The sequence below is a fragment of the Acinonyx jubatus genome, chromosome C2 (assembly GCF_027475565.1).
Source record: "Acinonyx jubatus isolate Ajub_Pintada_27869175 chromosome C2, VMU_Ajub_asm_v1.0, whole genome shotgun sequence".
NCBI classification, from domain to species: Eukaryota; Metazoa; Chordata; class Mammalia; order Carnivora; family Felidae; genus Acinonyx; species Acinonyx jubatus.
In genome coordinates this window covers 113,360,656-113,375,450 of record NC_069384.1, presented here as the reverse complement: position 1 = coordinate 113,375,450, position 14,795 = coordinate 113,360,656, and the positions used below count along the sequence as shown (strand labels likewise).

The window sequence follows — 14,795 nt, the reverse complement described above, 5'->3', positions numbered from 1 at the left end:
AGCATGAATGTGAAGCTCCATTGCTGGGCTCAGAATAGTGTTGGGGGTCTCTGGGACAGAGCCTTCCTGTGGTGTGCTGTCACTAGGACAGCATATGGGTGGTGGCAGGCGGAGTGAGAAACCATGGAGTGGTTGAGAGCAAGTTGGGCTTTGCAGAAGAAGTGAGAATTTGTCTTACCAGCTCCAAGCGACAATGTGCCATGAGGTCACCAAGGCAGTATTTAGATGCCCCAGAATCTTAGAGCCTTGGAGATCTTAGAACACATGCTACACTTGTAACAGTGAAGCCTTGTTATTATGTGAAGTTTCTGCTAAAGATGGCCTAATATGAATCATATTTGACATGAATTTGAGCCATGAAGGTAGCATTTCTTTTTTTTTAGTGTTTATTTTAGGTGGAGAGAGAGCGCTTGCGCGAGTGAGCACGCACAAGCGGGGGAAGGGCAGAGAGAGAGGGAGACACAATCTGAAGCAGGCTCCAGGCTCTGAGCTGTTAGTACAGAGCCCAGTGTGGGGCTTGAACCCACAAACCACAAGATCATAACCTGAGCTGAAGTTGGACACTTAATCAACTGAGCCACCCAGGCACCCAAAGGTAGCATTTCTAATGCATTCCTCTACATACCATTTAGATAGAACAAAATATAAAGGAAACACTTAATGGTTCTACCACTTTGGATGAATGCTCAAATCTAGCTTCTGAAAAACAAATGAGTACTGTTTTCCGTAATAGAAGAGCCTCTTTAACACAACATAATTTGAGAGCTAAAATACTTGGCTTAGTAATTTTTAAGGTAATTTGCAATATACATATTGAGAAACAAGTTCATATACGCATTTCTTAATGAAATGATATTTCTGAAAGTGCCTAGCATGGTGTTTAGGAAATGACAGGGTTTTAGTCAACATTAGTTTCTTTGAAGTTTTCTCCATCTAGAGGGTCTGTTTTATTGATGTCACTTAGAATTTGGCTGGTGCATAGTGCTAGGCAAAATCTCATTAGCCTTTTTAAAAATCAGTCATTTACTTCCATTTTCACTTTCTATTCTGTCTGCTGACTGAAAGCTGTTCATGGTATTTCATGCCATATAAAATGGGCCTAAAGCAAAGGGAATGAATTCACTGGTTTTGCTTCAAATTGCCATGCAAATTAGTTAGTCATACTGATTGACTACAGAGCTTGTTTTACCAAATAATTTCCAAATATTTTAACTTTATATTTTTACTTGAGTTTAGATATGATCTGAGACCTGGCCTGGTCTAGTCTCAGAAAATAAGTGTAGAAACCTAAAAGATTTCTTTCTCTCCACTTGTTTACTGCTTTAAATTCTTCTGAGGATGTTCGTGTCCATTATTTCTTTTTCAGGAATGTGGCTTATTCACTAAGACCTTATCAGACCTCTTTAAAATCAGTGTTTTCCAAAAATGAAATTGAACCTTTGGTGTCCTGAATTCTGTCGTTCTTGTGTATTTCTGATTCGATTGATTTTTCCTTGGCCCCTGAGACACCCTTGGGTCCAGCTCCCCACTGTGACTATTGTCCTTGAAGACCTAGCCTTTCTGTGCTCATTACTTTCACACTCTTACATCTTCACCTAAAACCCTGAGGCCCTATAGTTTGGATCCGTCTTATTTTTTCTGCCTTCTGTTTGTTCACTCACCCGTTCGTTCAGTCGGTAGGCCTGCGGCACAGAGCTGGTACCACACAATCTGCTCACTGAGGGCCGCAAAGATGAATGAGGGAGCTAGAGTCTAATCGGCCTTGCATCTGCTTACATGTGGAGGGTTTTCTGTATGTCACGTGGCACAGTCCATGATTTGAGCATTGGAGAAGAATCAAGCAGTGGTTGCATGACTGTCCTGTTCCTCCTTTATGGGTGTCAGTGATGCCTGTTGGGCCCCAGGTACCCCAGTTTCCAGCATGGCCCTCTGCTCCTTCTGACCTCATCTCTTTTCATCAGATGATCTGTCCTCAGATCTTACTGTCATCAGTTGCATTCCCCTATCTCAGCCCTTATCACCAAGGGAGAAGCTTCCCCATCAGTCCCAGCCCAGCCTTTAGAAGCAGCTCTGACATTGGGCAAAAAAGGCACAAAGAGTGATATCTCGTGGACAGAAGTCTAAGTGAGAAATGCCTTCAGTAGGAGCTGGGAGGGGAAAAGTGTGTGGATTGAGCAGAAGACATACCTTCCTCTGAGGTCTCAGACTGGTGGGCTGCAAACTGTATTTGTCTGAGCAGTGTGTTTTTGTTTTCCTTACATAGTTTTCTTCTTTTTGTACTCCGTGGCCAGTGCTTAGAAATCAGGAAATTTCACATGAAACCTAGATTTTCAATTTCTTTTGAAAAAAAAAATCAGATATTTGGTGGGATGTGGGAGAAAGCTGTTTAATGACTGTTACTGGTTTGGGGCCTTAAGCAATTGGAGTAAAGGAGTTGCTATTCCCTGAGATGGAGAAGACTATGGGGGAATCAGGTTTGTGGGAGCAGGGCTTGACCAGAGATGTACTGAGTGTATCAAGTTTGGTTTATATTAAGTTTGAGGTGCCTATTAAACATCCTAGTGAGGGGTGCCTGAGTGGCTCAGTTGGTTGAGTGTCCAACTTGGGCTCAGGTCATGATCTTGCAGTCTGTGAGTTCAAGCCCCACCTCGGCCTCTGTGCTGACAGCTCAGAGCCTGGAGCCTGCTTTGTATTCTGTGTCTCCCTCCCTCTCTGCCTCTCCCCTGCTCATGCTCTGTCTCTCTCTCTCTCTCTCTGTCAAAAGTAAATAAACATTAAAAAAATTAAAAAAAAATTTTAACATCCTAGTGAAAGGGTGGAATAGTAAGTAGATGTAAGAGTGGGGAGTTGAGGAGAGAGGTCCGGGTAAGACCTAAGTATGGGAGTGTCAACATATAAGTGATATTTATAGCCATGAGACCGATAACCAAGAGAGTGATTATGATGGAAGAGTCCTGAAGGTCCTGAAATAGGAAAATGTGGAGGAGCAGGGACTTGAGACTAAGAACGGTAAGGCAAGAGGAGACCCCGGAAAGTGAGGTGCTGCACATGCCAGCCAACGAAAATGTTCCAAGGGGGAAGTAGGGATTCATCTGTCTCAGATGCTGTGATAACTCATATAAGAGGACAGTTGAGAATGAGTACTGACCTAGAATGTGGAGGTCACTAGTGACTTTGACAAGAGCACGTCTGGTAGAGTGGTGGGAGGAAGCCAGTTTGAAGTGGATCCAAGAGAGGGGAGAATTAGAGATCCTGAATGTAGACCACTCTTCTGAAGCATCATCTTTAAGAGAGAGCAGAGAAATGGGCTGGGAGCTAGGGAGGGATACAGGATCCGGAGAGGGTGGTAGGGGTTGTTTTTTTGAAGATGGGAGAAGTTCAAGCATATTGGTATCTTGATGGGCATGATCAAGAAGAGAAAGAGTGAGTGCGCTAATAATGCAGGGAACTGAAGGGAGACTTACTGAAGTCATGTCTTTGAGAAGCTGAAAGAGGATGTGTCCTGGTGCACAAGTGGGGAAGCTGGTGTCAGTTATGAGCCAGGATGGTTCAGTTCTTGTAGCACAAAGGAAGGCAGAGGGTATGGATACAGATGAAGGTAGGTGGGTATATTTTTTGGTTGAATGAATGAATGAGCAAGCAGCCAGGAGGGACTGAGATTGACATACTACCAGGAAAGCCTCCATAGTGGCCAGGCCTACTCTGAGGACAGGCCACCTTGGTAGGTGAAGTAGTTGACGAGGTCCTAGTGTAGGTTATTAAAGTCCACATTTGAGTACTGATGTTGTTCTGATTTCCAGGGCATGATTGAGAAAAGTTATTTAGCTTGAGAGGCAATCAGGTGGGTCCCTGGTGGCCACAGATGTTTTCCTCTGAGTATCTACTGTCTTCTGGTGATGGAACATGTATTCACTTGTGCGCTGTGGTCCCCTTCACCAAACTGATTCCTACTCTGCATGACCAGCACACCCCTTGGGCACTGGGCTCATGACCCTTGATTTAGACTGTGAGAGGGTGAGAGAGGAAGGGTGGCTGACTGGTAGTGGGAGAAGGGATTGTGCGTTAAGGAGGTACAGGCGTGAGTGGCCATGTGTCAGAGAACAGGAGTCATTGAGGTGGGCAGTGGGTGACTGGGAGTGCTGCCCCATTTCGCAGAGAAAGTTCTCACAAGCAGTACCGTGTTTCTTGTTCTTGGCGCCTAATTGAACATCACACGTAAAAACGCTTCACGAGAAGTAAAATGGCTCCCGTGTGCACTGTCACGGAGGTAGTTCCTTTTCCATGCTAAACACTTCTGTAGTCTTATCCACACGTTACCAGCTGCTAAACTAGTCATGAAAATTCTATCTGATCTTTTGGTAACATCAGGTCACAGGGATTATTTTAACGGCTAACATAAGCAGTATTATTGCTGGCTCAGGTTCAAACTATGTCTTGTGATCTGGAAGTCTCTTTTGAGATTCTATCAAGTTAAAATTAGAACACTTATTTTAAGAGATGTATGCAAGCTGAGACAAATCCCCATTACTGGGTCAGAATGAATGGCTCTCAGTAATTTAGAGACAATTGTAATATGTACCCAATGTTTTTTTTGTTTGTTTGTTTGTTTTTATTCCTGGCTGATAAAATTAGTGGGTAAATCAAACAGTGAGTCAGTGAATCTTCTAGTTATCCTTGTTCTGGGTCGAGGTCAGTTAAACTTTATCTTTTGACATCAGTATGTCCCCTTATTCACTAGCTAACTATTTTGCTTTAGCCAGGTGATATAAATTCTGACTGGTACCTGATTGCTGCTTTTGGTGAGAGAGAGGGAGAGAATTAGAAAAATACCCTGAGTTTACCCTCCTGTAAGAATATACCCAAATTTTGGATTTAGGCTGATTTTTTTTTTTTTTAGAGAGAGAGCACACGTGAGAGCTGGGGGGGGGGGGGGGGGGGTTGGTGCAGAGAGAGAATCCAAAGCAGGCTCCACACCCAGCCTGACTCAGGGCTCAATCCCACGATCGATCGTGAGATCATGCCCTGAGCTGGAATCAAGAGACTCTCAACCAACTGAGCCACCCAGGGGTGCCAGGCTAAAATATTCTTTTAAGCAACAAGTAATTTCCCCTTTCAGTTATGACCTGTGCTTTTACTTATTTCATTTTGATATCGATGTTTTGGATTTTCATAAATAACTGAAAAGTAGAATTGATTAAAATGATAGGAGGGGCGCCTGGGTGGCGGAGTCGGTTAAGCGTCCGACTTCAGCCAGGTCACGATCTCGCGGTCCGTGAGTTCGAGCCCCGCGTCGGGCTCTGGGCGGATGGCTCAGAGCCTGGAGCCTGTTTCCGATTCTGTGTCTCCCTCTCTCTCTGCCCCTCCCCTGTTCATGCTCTGTCTCTCTCTGTCCCCAAAAAAATAAATAAACATTGAAAAAAAATTTTTTTTAATAAAATAAAAAAAAATGATAGGAAATAATCTTTAGAAACATTCCTTGGGGAGCAGGATTAAGACCTAAACATAATTACATGAAATTCATATCTAGATTAATTGAAACTCTGGATACAAAAACAGCGTTTGAGACCTTTTGCTCATCTGTTTTGCAAACAAAGTGTTTTATTATGAAAGTTAATAGAGCAAGCCGTTGAGGCTGCTCTGCTGTGTAAATAAATACTGTTCTGTTTTTACAGCTAGAGCACAGTTACATGGTTTTACCGATATAACGCACGCATCATCCTATAAAGTGGCCAGTGTTAGGCCTAACAGTCCCCCTTCTATCAAGCCAAGGGCTGCCCCAGGTGATTTCCCAGAACACGGCTGTGTATGACCACCTTACGCAAAACTGCAGGACTGTCTTCACTTTCCTCCCACCCTCCTATCAGAGCCCCATGTTTCCCACTCAGCAGCTGCCTTACTTTGCGCCCTGCCCCCATCCTCCCACCCTCAAAGGGCCTGTGGGCTGGCCAGAACCTTCCACATTCAGTGACTTGTCCAGGCCTGCACTTCTCATAAAGAATCCTTGCTCTAAAACTTGTTTTTCTCCTGCCCCTACTCATTTCCATAGATCTGTTTGGTGTGTGGCCCCTAGGTTAAAGGAATACCTCAGATACCTGAAAAAAAGAGTTCTCGTTCTTCACCATACAGAAGTAGGGCTAATCGTGGCTTGAACTCATGGCCTCTGGAGCCTGTGCATGACTCCTGTGTGCCCCAGCATCTTTCTTACTTCTTCTCACCTGCAGCTTTGGCCTTAACACTCCTGAATCCTCATGAGCTCTTTTTGGTCTGTCCCTTGGTACCCCTGGGCTGCAATAAAAACCTATTCATATCATGCATTTCATGATTCGTTTTGGTTTTGCTGAAATTTGGGTATCTCTTGGGTGGTTACATCACATCTCCACAACCCTGCTCACCTCTTGTCCCTCCCCCCATCTTACCGGCACCAAAGAATCCCTTGCCTTTGGGCACAAAGGGCAGTTCCGTCCACATTTAGGACCCCTTATGATCTCTGTTTCTACCTCAGACAGGCTCATCAAGGCCTTTCTTCAAACTAAGACTGCCCTGTCTATGAAAAGACTGTCCAGTGGATACAATTTTTCACAGTGTTAGGATAGACTAGGTAAAGAAGGTAATTTTGAGGAAGGATGATGCTTCCTCTAGCCACAGAGGGTATCCATGATTTCACATTAAAGAGACACTATGGATCACAGCTTCAGGAAGGTAGATCCCAGGTCTGAGCCACAGTGAAATGCAGGATGTGGACTGCCCCCAAATGGTGTTTCTGTTGACCTGCAAGGGGAAGGCCCTGAGCCACATGGGGTGGGATCTAAGCAGCATGAAGCCCAGTCTCCAGGCAGTTTGCAGAGGCCCCCGAACCACCTTGGGGGCACAGACAGAGCCAGAGGCAGAAGTGTAGACTCCTGCCTCCAGAAGAGATGGGACGGTCTCACTGTGAGGTGTTTGCAGACCCCAGTGGCATTCTGCACCACACTGGGTCACTGTGCCCTGCCTCTGCATGAGCTTTAAAGGCCCAGTTCACGGACCGAGGTGCCGGAGAGGAGCTGAGGTGGCCCTGAGACAAGGTCTAGCATGGTCCACTTAGGGGTCAGCTGCTGGTCCTAAGCACACCACCATCCACTTCTTGTTCTTGTTCCCGCCCACCTTCCCTGACCTTTGTGCAAACCGAACCCTTCTGAGAACAGTCTTTCTCAGGTGGCCCTAAGTTGCTTGTTCTGTAGCTTTCTTTCCTGGTAGTTACTTTTATCTGTCTTTGACTATGTTTGGAGTGTTTCTAGGGTTCATTAGGCACATCCTTTCCACCTTCCAGATTGACCATCTGTAGGCAGGGAATTCCTGAGATAACATGTCACTCTCAGATGATGTCCTTACAATTCTGGGAGTGTCTTTCAATAACAGCCTACTTGTGGTTAAGAACCTTGGCTCTGGAACCAGACCGCCTGGGTGGGATCCCAGCCATGGGATCCTAGACAAGGTATTACCTTCATGCCTTGGTTTCCTCACACAGTTGTTTTGGAAATTAAATGAGATAAACCATACAGATGTTAAGCAGTGTGGTATGTGTGAGTACTCCATGTATGTTAGCTATTACTGTTTCTCCTGCCTGATCTATTGCAAACCGTCCCAAAAGCAAGTTAGAAAGGAATAGAGTTTATGCTATATTCACGTTTTAATATATGTTAAGTAGTATTACCTTTCATGTAATTTATGACATTCATATCAGGTCTAGGCAAAATCGTGGATTGAAATCAATGGCCAGTTACTCTAGGAGGAGCACGCAAGGCTCTTGCTCCAGGCAAGACGAGTCGGGAGGACGGGATGTCTGAGAAGGCGGAAGCAACACCTGTTCTTTCACATGTGCTCTCTTCTGGTTTTAGGCGTGTTTGTGTTGTAGATGAGGCAGTGCCCGCCAGCCCCATCAACACAAGCGTCAGGTCTCTGGGCTGTGGGCTCCCCCGTCACCATTAGAATGTTTGTCGAAGGCCTTTATCTTAACTGCCATCTTGCCCGGGATCTCCTCTGGACCCCACTTCCTGCACAAAGCCTCTTCTGAAAATCCCCACCTGCACTAACTGCTTTGGCATTTTCATAGACCCTAATGTCAGCATTGCACTGCTAGCCCTGACTCATTGCCTCGTTTGTGCTCGTTTCTTACCTTTACGTTAGATGACCCCTCTCCCTGTTGGGACAAAAATCATTTGGGGTCATGCACTGAGCATAGTGTCTTATGCGTCGCAGGTGTTTATTTAGTTGATAGCCCTATCTGCACAAATTTTGAGCATTATGACTTCTATCCTTTTAAGGATAAAGTTGAGAGTATTTGTATGCATGTGTTTGTGTACCTGTGGGTTATGTGTGTAGGTGTGTAAAATAGAAAATAAAGAGTAAACTCGGGGATACCAGGTATCTACTGCATTTTCAGAAGGAATGAACTGTGGAATAGTCCAGCAGTCTTAGGAGGAAGTTTCCAATAGGCTCTATTTTTCTCAGTTTTGGAGTGGCAGCATGGTAGGATTGCTAAGAGGACAGGCTTAAGAAGCAGAAATGTGCCAGATCCTTTTTCTGCTACTTAATAGCTATAGGGCTGCAGGCAACTCACTGGCCTCTAAGAGCCTCTGTTAACACATTAGTAAGGTCTACCGTGCCAGACTGTTGTTATTCCCAATCCTGTCCCTAAAAGAATTTGGGCCCCAAACATAGGAAACTCTGATAGTGATAGCTATGTAATAGGTCTCTGGCATTAAAAAAAAAAAAATTTTTTTTTAAGATCAGAAAAGTTACATGAATAGAGTTTGCATTATTTCAGTCTGTACATCATGCTCAGCTACTTTGGTTGCCTATAGGATAAATCCACTAAAATCCAACACTTGAGCCCAACACCCAAGTACCTGTCCCATTCTTCCTTTCCTAGCAAAATTTCCTCTTTGGCTCCACTGGGAGGACCCTCCATCTAACACACATATGCTCACCTGATACTTGCTATCCCCCTGCCTAGAATTCTCCGTATTACTGCTAGCTACCCAGGTCCAGTCTGCTGTACAAGCTTTAAGTCTCTGCCCCAGTGAACCTACCTTGCACGACCTCCCTGCTTCTGCATTCCCAGAGCACTCACTGTTCCCGTTTTTCTTCTGGCACATGTTATCTTTACCTTTATTATTTGGTTTTATATACACAGATTTCCTCCCAGCCAGAATAGGACCACTCTTAACTCTTAGTCTTTTTAGGATACTATTGTGAGATGCAGTGCATACACAAAAGGGTATATATAAAAAATGTTTTTTTTTTTAAATGCAAGTTAAAAAATAGAACACAACCAGTACCTCAGAAGCCTGTGTGTGTCTGTTTCCCATCATGCTCCCCTTTCCCCCAGAGGTAACCAACATCATGACACTTCTATGTTGATAGGTTTCTACTCTTTAAGCAGTACTTTGCACTATGGGAGTGGATTCCTGTGCATGTATTTCTATTTGAATTTGAATTTTTCAGCATATTTTTAAAATTCATCCATTTTCACACCCCATGTTCACTGCAGCATTAATGACAATAGCTAAGACAAGTGTTCATTGATGGATGAATGTATAAAAAAATGTATATGTACATGTAAGATGGAATATTATTCAGCTATAAAAAGAAGGAAGTCCTGCCATTTGCGGCAACACAGATGGACTGTAAGGGCATTATGCTGAGTGAAGGCAGAGAAAGACAAGTACTATAAAATCTCACTTATATGTGACATCTAAAAACAAATAGACAAACTCATAAATAAAAAGAAAAAAATTGGTGGCTGCAAGCAGCAGAGGATAGGGAGGGAGCAAAATGGGTGAAAGTGGTGAAAAGATACAGATTTCTAGTTATCAAATAAAAAGACCTGGGGATGTGATGTACATCATGATGACTGTAGTTAACAGTACTGTATTTCATATCTGAAAGTTGCTGAGAGTAAATCTTACATCGCATCACAAGAAAAAAATGTAACTGTGTGCAGTTATGGATGTTAATTAAACGTGCTGTTGTAATATAAAAAAATTATCCATTTGCTACATGATATGTATAGCTACAATTTGTTTATTTTGACTGCTGTATTACATCCCATGATCTGAATACACCATAAATTATCCTTTAAAAAGATTAAATGGGGTGGATCAGTTGGTTAAGCGTCTGACTTTGGCTCAGGTCATGATCTTGCAGTTCGTGGGTTCGAGCCCTGCATCGGGCTCTGTGCTGACCGCATGCTGACCGCTTGGAGCCTAGAGCCTGCTTCAGATCCCTCCCTCCTTCCCTCTCTCCCTCTCTCTCCCTCCCCCTCCCCCTCCCCCCTCACACTGTGTCTCTCTCAAAAATAAATGAACATTAAAAAAAAATAAAAGATAAAATGGACAAGTAATCATAAAATCTCAGTGACATTCAACAGTAAGTATGTATTTCTTGCTCATATGTTGGTGGGTAGGCTGAGGCAGCTCTGATCATCTCAGCAGGGTTTGGAGCCAGGCCACAGGTTTGATCCAGATCTGCTCCATGGGTCTCATCCACTCTTCTGCTGGAAGAGGTCACAGCTTCTCAGAAGGAACAGAAACAAGCAGGGACTGTTTTTAAAAGGCAGTGTCACTTCTGCCCACATTTCATGGCCAAAGGCAAGTGCTGTGAGCATGCCCAATTTATCAGTGAGGCAGGAATCTCATTCCTCCTGCGGAGATTGGGAAACGGAGTGAACACTTGCTGAACAATCTTAGCCCAGTAAGATACGGTCACTTGGGTTGTATCCAGTGATGACTGCTTCAAACAGTGCTGCTGCCATGAACATTTTGAGTATGTCTCCTGTTGCACATGTTTAAGAGCGTCTTTAGGATGTGTGCCTAGGAGCTGAGCTTCCAGGCCAGAGGCGCGAGCATTTTCAATGTTATGAGGTAATACCAAATGGCTTTCCACGTGCTGTACCTTTCCTGCAGTGGATTGGTGTGTTGGTTGTTGCACTGATCCACCACTACTTTGGAATTTTTGTGTATATTTAACATACAATTGAATGATTTAAAAAGCATGTCTAAAAATTTGTCTGTGAGCTTCATATCTTTTCCAACCAACCACTACTGCAAGATGGAAGGTGCACTGTTCAGGCTACAGAACAGAGGGCTATTTATCTTTTTGTCAGTGCTCGGAATCCACTAATGGCTTCAACTTGTGTTCCCTTGGCAGATTTGGTGCAAATGCCAAAGTTGTGCATTTCCTGGGGCGAATCAAACCATGGAATTATACTTATGATCCTAAAACAAAAAGTGTCAAAAGCGAGTCCCATGATCCCACCATGACTCATCCAGAGTTTCTCAACCTGTGGTGGGACATCTTCACCACCACCGTTTTACCTCTGCTTCAACAGTTTGGCCTTGTCAAAGATCCCCACTCGTACCTAAATGTGGTAGGTTCTGTTTTACCCTTTCCGGTAATTTAATGCTGTATTTTTTTTTAACTTGATAGACTGGTAGAGGTAGAGTATTTAGTGGTATTTTACCATAAGAGACTCTTAAATACAGAGAACAAACTGAGAGTTGCTGGAAGGGAGATGAGTGGCGGGATAGGCTAAATGGGTGAAGGGCGTGAAGGAGGGCACTTGTGGGAATGAGCACTGGGTGTTATGTGTAAGTGATGAATCACTGGGTTCTACTCCTGAAACCAGTACTACCCTGTATGTTAACTAATTTGAATTTAAATTTAAATAAATAAATACATAAATAAAAAGATTTTTGTAGAAAATTGTCCATCTTGGGAGAAATAGTGCCAGCAAAGGTGAAAGTAGTAGATTTTGTGGCAAATTTCGATTAGATCTGAGAGCATAAGAAAGGGTTTTAGAGGTGTGTATATATATATGTGTATATATATATATGTGTGTGTGTGTGTATCTAATATCTACAGAATTCTTAGCTCATTGTCCTAAGGTTCTGAGATTATTCCTAAGGTTTAGATAGTGCCCTGTTTCATGCTTTAGATGAATGGACACTTTTTCAAAGAAACTGCAAACATTTAAATATATGTATTTTATTTTTGCCATCTGCTTAGAAGAATGTATTTTTCAGTGAACATTACAATAATATGAACATGAAACAACAGATACTTTTCTAGGATTATTTTGGTTTGCTGTGTTTGTGCTCTTATGGTTACGTAGGATCTTGAAAAAAATCTTGTAAGAGGAAGATGACATTAACATTTAAAACACCAAACTGCTTAGACTCTTCTGACTTTAAAAGTCTTCCTGCGAGGTTTATTCTTTTGGAAAAATGGGAAGAGGATGAGAAATTATACTTTTATGCTACATATTAAGATATAAAGAATAGAATTGAATGAGTGAATGTTAATCCAGTCTAATCAGTTAATTACCTTGGTATAATTATAAGAGGCTAAAAGTTGTAAGAGATCCTTTTATTTGCCATAGTAGAGATTTTAGCCATTTTACTTATTAGCACTTGTACCAATATATAAAATGGAGAAAGGGAAAAATAAATAACACTAACATTCTTACCCTAATTGCTTTCTACGGACTATGAAATAATATTGGTACAATACTTGGAATGTTGCCTGGCACATAGTGCTTAAACAAAGTTAGCTATTATTACAGAACCCTGACAACTACTCTATCAAGTATTATTGTTACTATGTTCTTTTTGTATATTAACATTAACTGAGGCCTAAAGAAGTTAAATAACCTCTGTTAGTTATATAACATACCCATCAAAAGCAGAACTGGGACTCAAATCTAGGTCTGCAAGACTGTTACCTTCTGACAAATATCATGAAGTAGAGAATTCTGGAAGAAACTCCCTGTGTCATTCCTGTTGCAAGTGGAAGCAAAGGCAGGGCTAATCTACGGTGAGGACTTAATGTTGCTTCAGCTATAAAATAATCTCCTGGAATCTGCCCAGATGCCTTGGAGTTCCAGTATATATAAACACACACATACACACTTACATATGTATAGCAACAAAAACCAGTAATCAAAAATTTCGTTCTACTGTTTCCTCCGTTATAGAGCAGTACCTATATGGTTTCATTCGCCTTCCCTTTTCTCTGCTAGTTCTAGTACCTTTTCACCTCAGAGCTTTTTGAAGAATAGCTTTGATATCCTTTTATTGTGCACTTGAAGTTAATTGCCTTTGTATAAGTCATGAGAACCTAATTTAACGTAGAGTAGGTTTGCTCCATTTCCTGCACATTTACCCTGTTGCTTCCACAACCCAAGGACTGAGAATTAGGAACCAAGGAAAAGCGATGGGAATGGAAACAGTTGATCCAGATTAAGCAAATTAAATTCACACATGCTACAAGATGAGATGCTTCTTGATAATAAGCTTCAACAAGCAGAGACATTTGGTGCATAGTCTCAAACAATTAAGCTCTCACGTTTCTAACCTGACAACTTGTGTATGTGGTGTGGCTCTCCGGTTAGGTCCTTTGTGAAGCTTAGACTCTGAGGTATCATTTTGTTTAAGTTCTCAACCTTTCAGAGCCCACACAGATCGAGAATTTATCGTGAGACTTGTGTTCCCTTGTCCATCCATCTTACACTTTCTAATGAACTGTTTGCAGCTTTCAGACTTGGTCTATACACTGGCTTTCTCTTGTGGCTTCTGTAGAAAGGTATGCAGAACTTAAACATTAACCCTAATTACTTTGTTCTCCCAATGTTTTCACTGAGTCCAGAAGTCTTCATTTCGTTAGGAAAAAAATCATATGACCCTTGTATTCCTGTGTCTTTTTTGTTTGTTTGTTTCATGTAATACTTTTCAGTTTTTGCTACTTTGCATGATAATTCATCCTGGCTTTTCTCACCTTCAACTTCCTGCGTTCTTTTAAAACAGTCTGTTTTTCAGCTCTCAAGGAGTCTGATTATGCTCTCCTTTTTAGGAAGGTGTCTCGGGAGCCGTATCACATCTGTCCCTCGGGGAGATCCCGGCTACAGCACAGCCTTTTGTGTCCTCAGAAGAACGGAAGGAGCGGTGGGAACAGGGCCAGGCCGATTACATGGGAGCAGATTCCTTTGACAACATCAAGAGGAAACTTGACACTTACCTCCAGTAGAAACGCTGCCATTTTCCCATGGACACATCCATTTCACAGGCACTTGTTTCAGATGCTTAGTATCTAGAGCTGGGTTAAGCAAGGTCTGTTACAGTTGCTAGAAGCTTTGCTAAAATTAAAATTCATCAGATGAGGGGATTTTGCAGGACAACAGGTGAGAACTGGGCAAAAGTTGTGAAGTAGCAGTTCTGTTATGTGTGGACAGTGTTCTGCTTTTTAACCCTAGGCTTATTCACAGACGGTCAGAGATTCTTGATTTTGCTGACCTATGTGGTAAGGGAAACTCAAGCTATTAAATTGGCTGTATCGACTCTAGAAACGTGCCAAGACAGGCTCTAAATCCGCCTCTCTTCAGAATGGGACAGGGTATCTCTCTCGTGCTTGCTTGTTATACCTTTGACTAGACCCACAATTTAGAATTGTCCAGAGGCCACCAGAGCGATTGTAATTGTGCTTACAGGTAAAGACAGCCTAGAACACTGCTGAGGGATTCATAAACCTATCAACAGATGGTGTTAACCCATTCTACTTCCTAATTTCAGTGTCTGAAGTTGTTCACCAGTTTTCTATGTACAGTTTACAGCATGCAAAAACGCTTTTGTTCAGTTCTCTGTATCTGTAAACAGCCATGTGTTCTCTGATGGTTACCTGCAGTGGCACCCTGTATGAAAATAAAGACTTCTTGCCATATCCTGGTTGTCTAAATAAAGGATTCCCATTCCCCTTGAAAAAAA

At 42.6% G+C, this 14,795-nt stretch overlaps 1 protein-coding gene across 2 annotated transcripts in view; it reads left to right on the top strand.

Annotated features, from left to right (window-relative positions):
* Positions 1-14,795, top strand: part of GYG1 (glycogenin 1) — a 75,004-nt gene extending 60,209 nt beyond the window's left edge. For both annotated transcript variants that reach the window (XM_027061633.2, XM_053221324.1), the window contains exons 6-7: positions 11,188-11,407; positions 13,888-14,795. In XM_027061633.2, the coding sequence (XP_026917434.1) occupies positions 11,188-11,407; positions 13,888-14,061 (394 nt within the window). In that variant the 3' untranslated portion in view covers positions 14,062-14,795. The remainder of the gene's footprint in view (positions 1-11,187; positions 11,408-13,887) is intronic.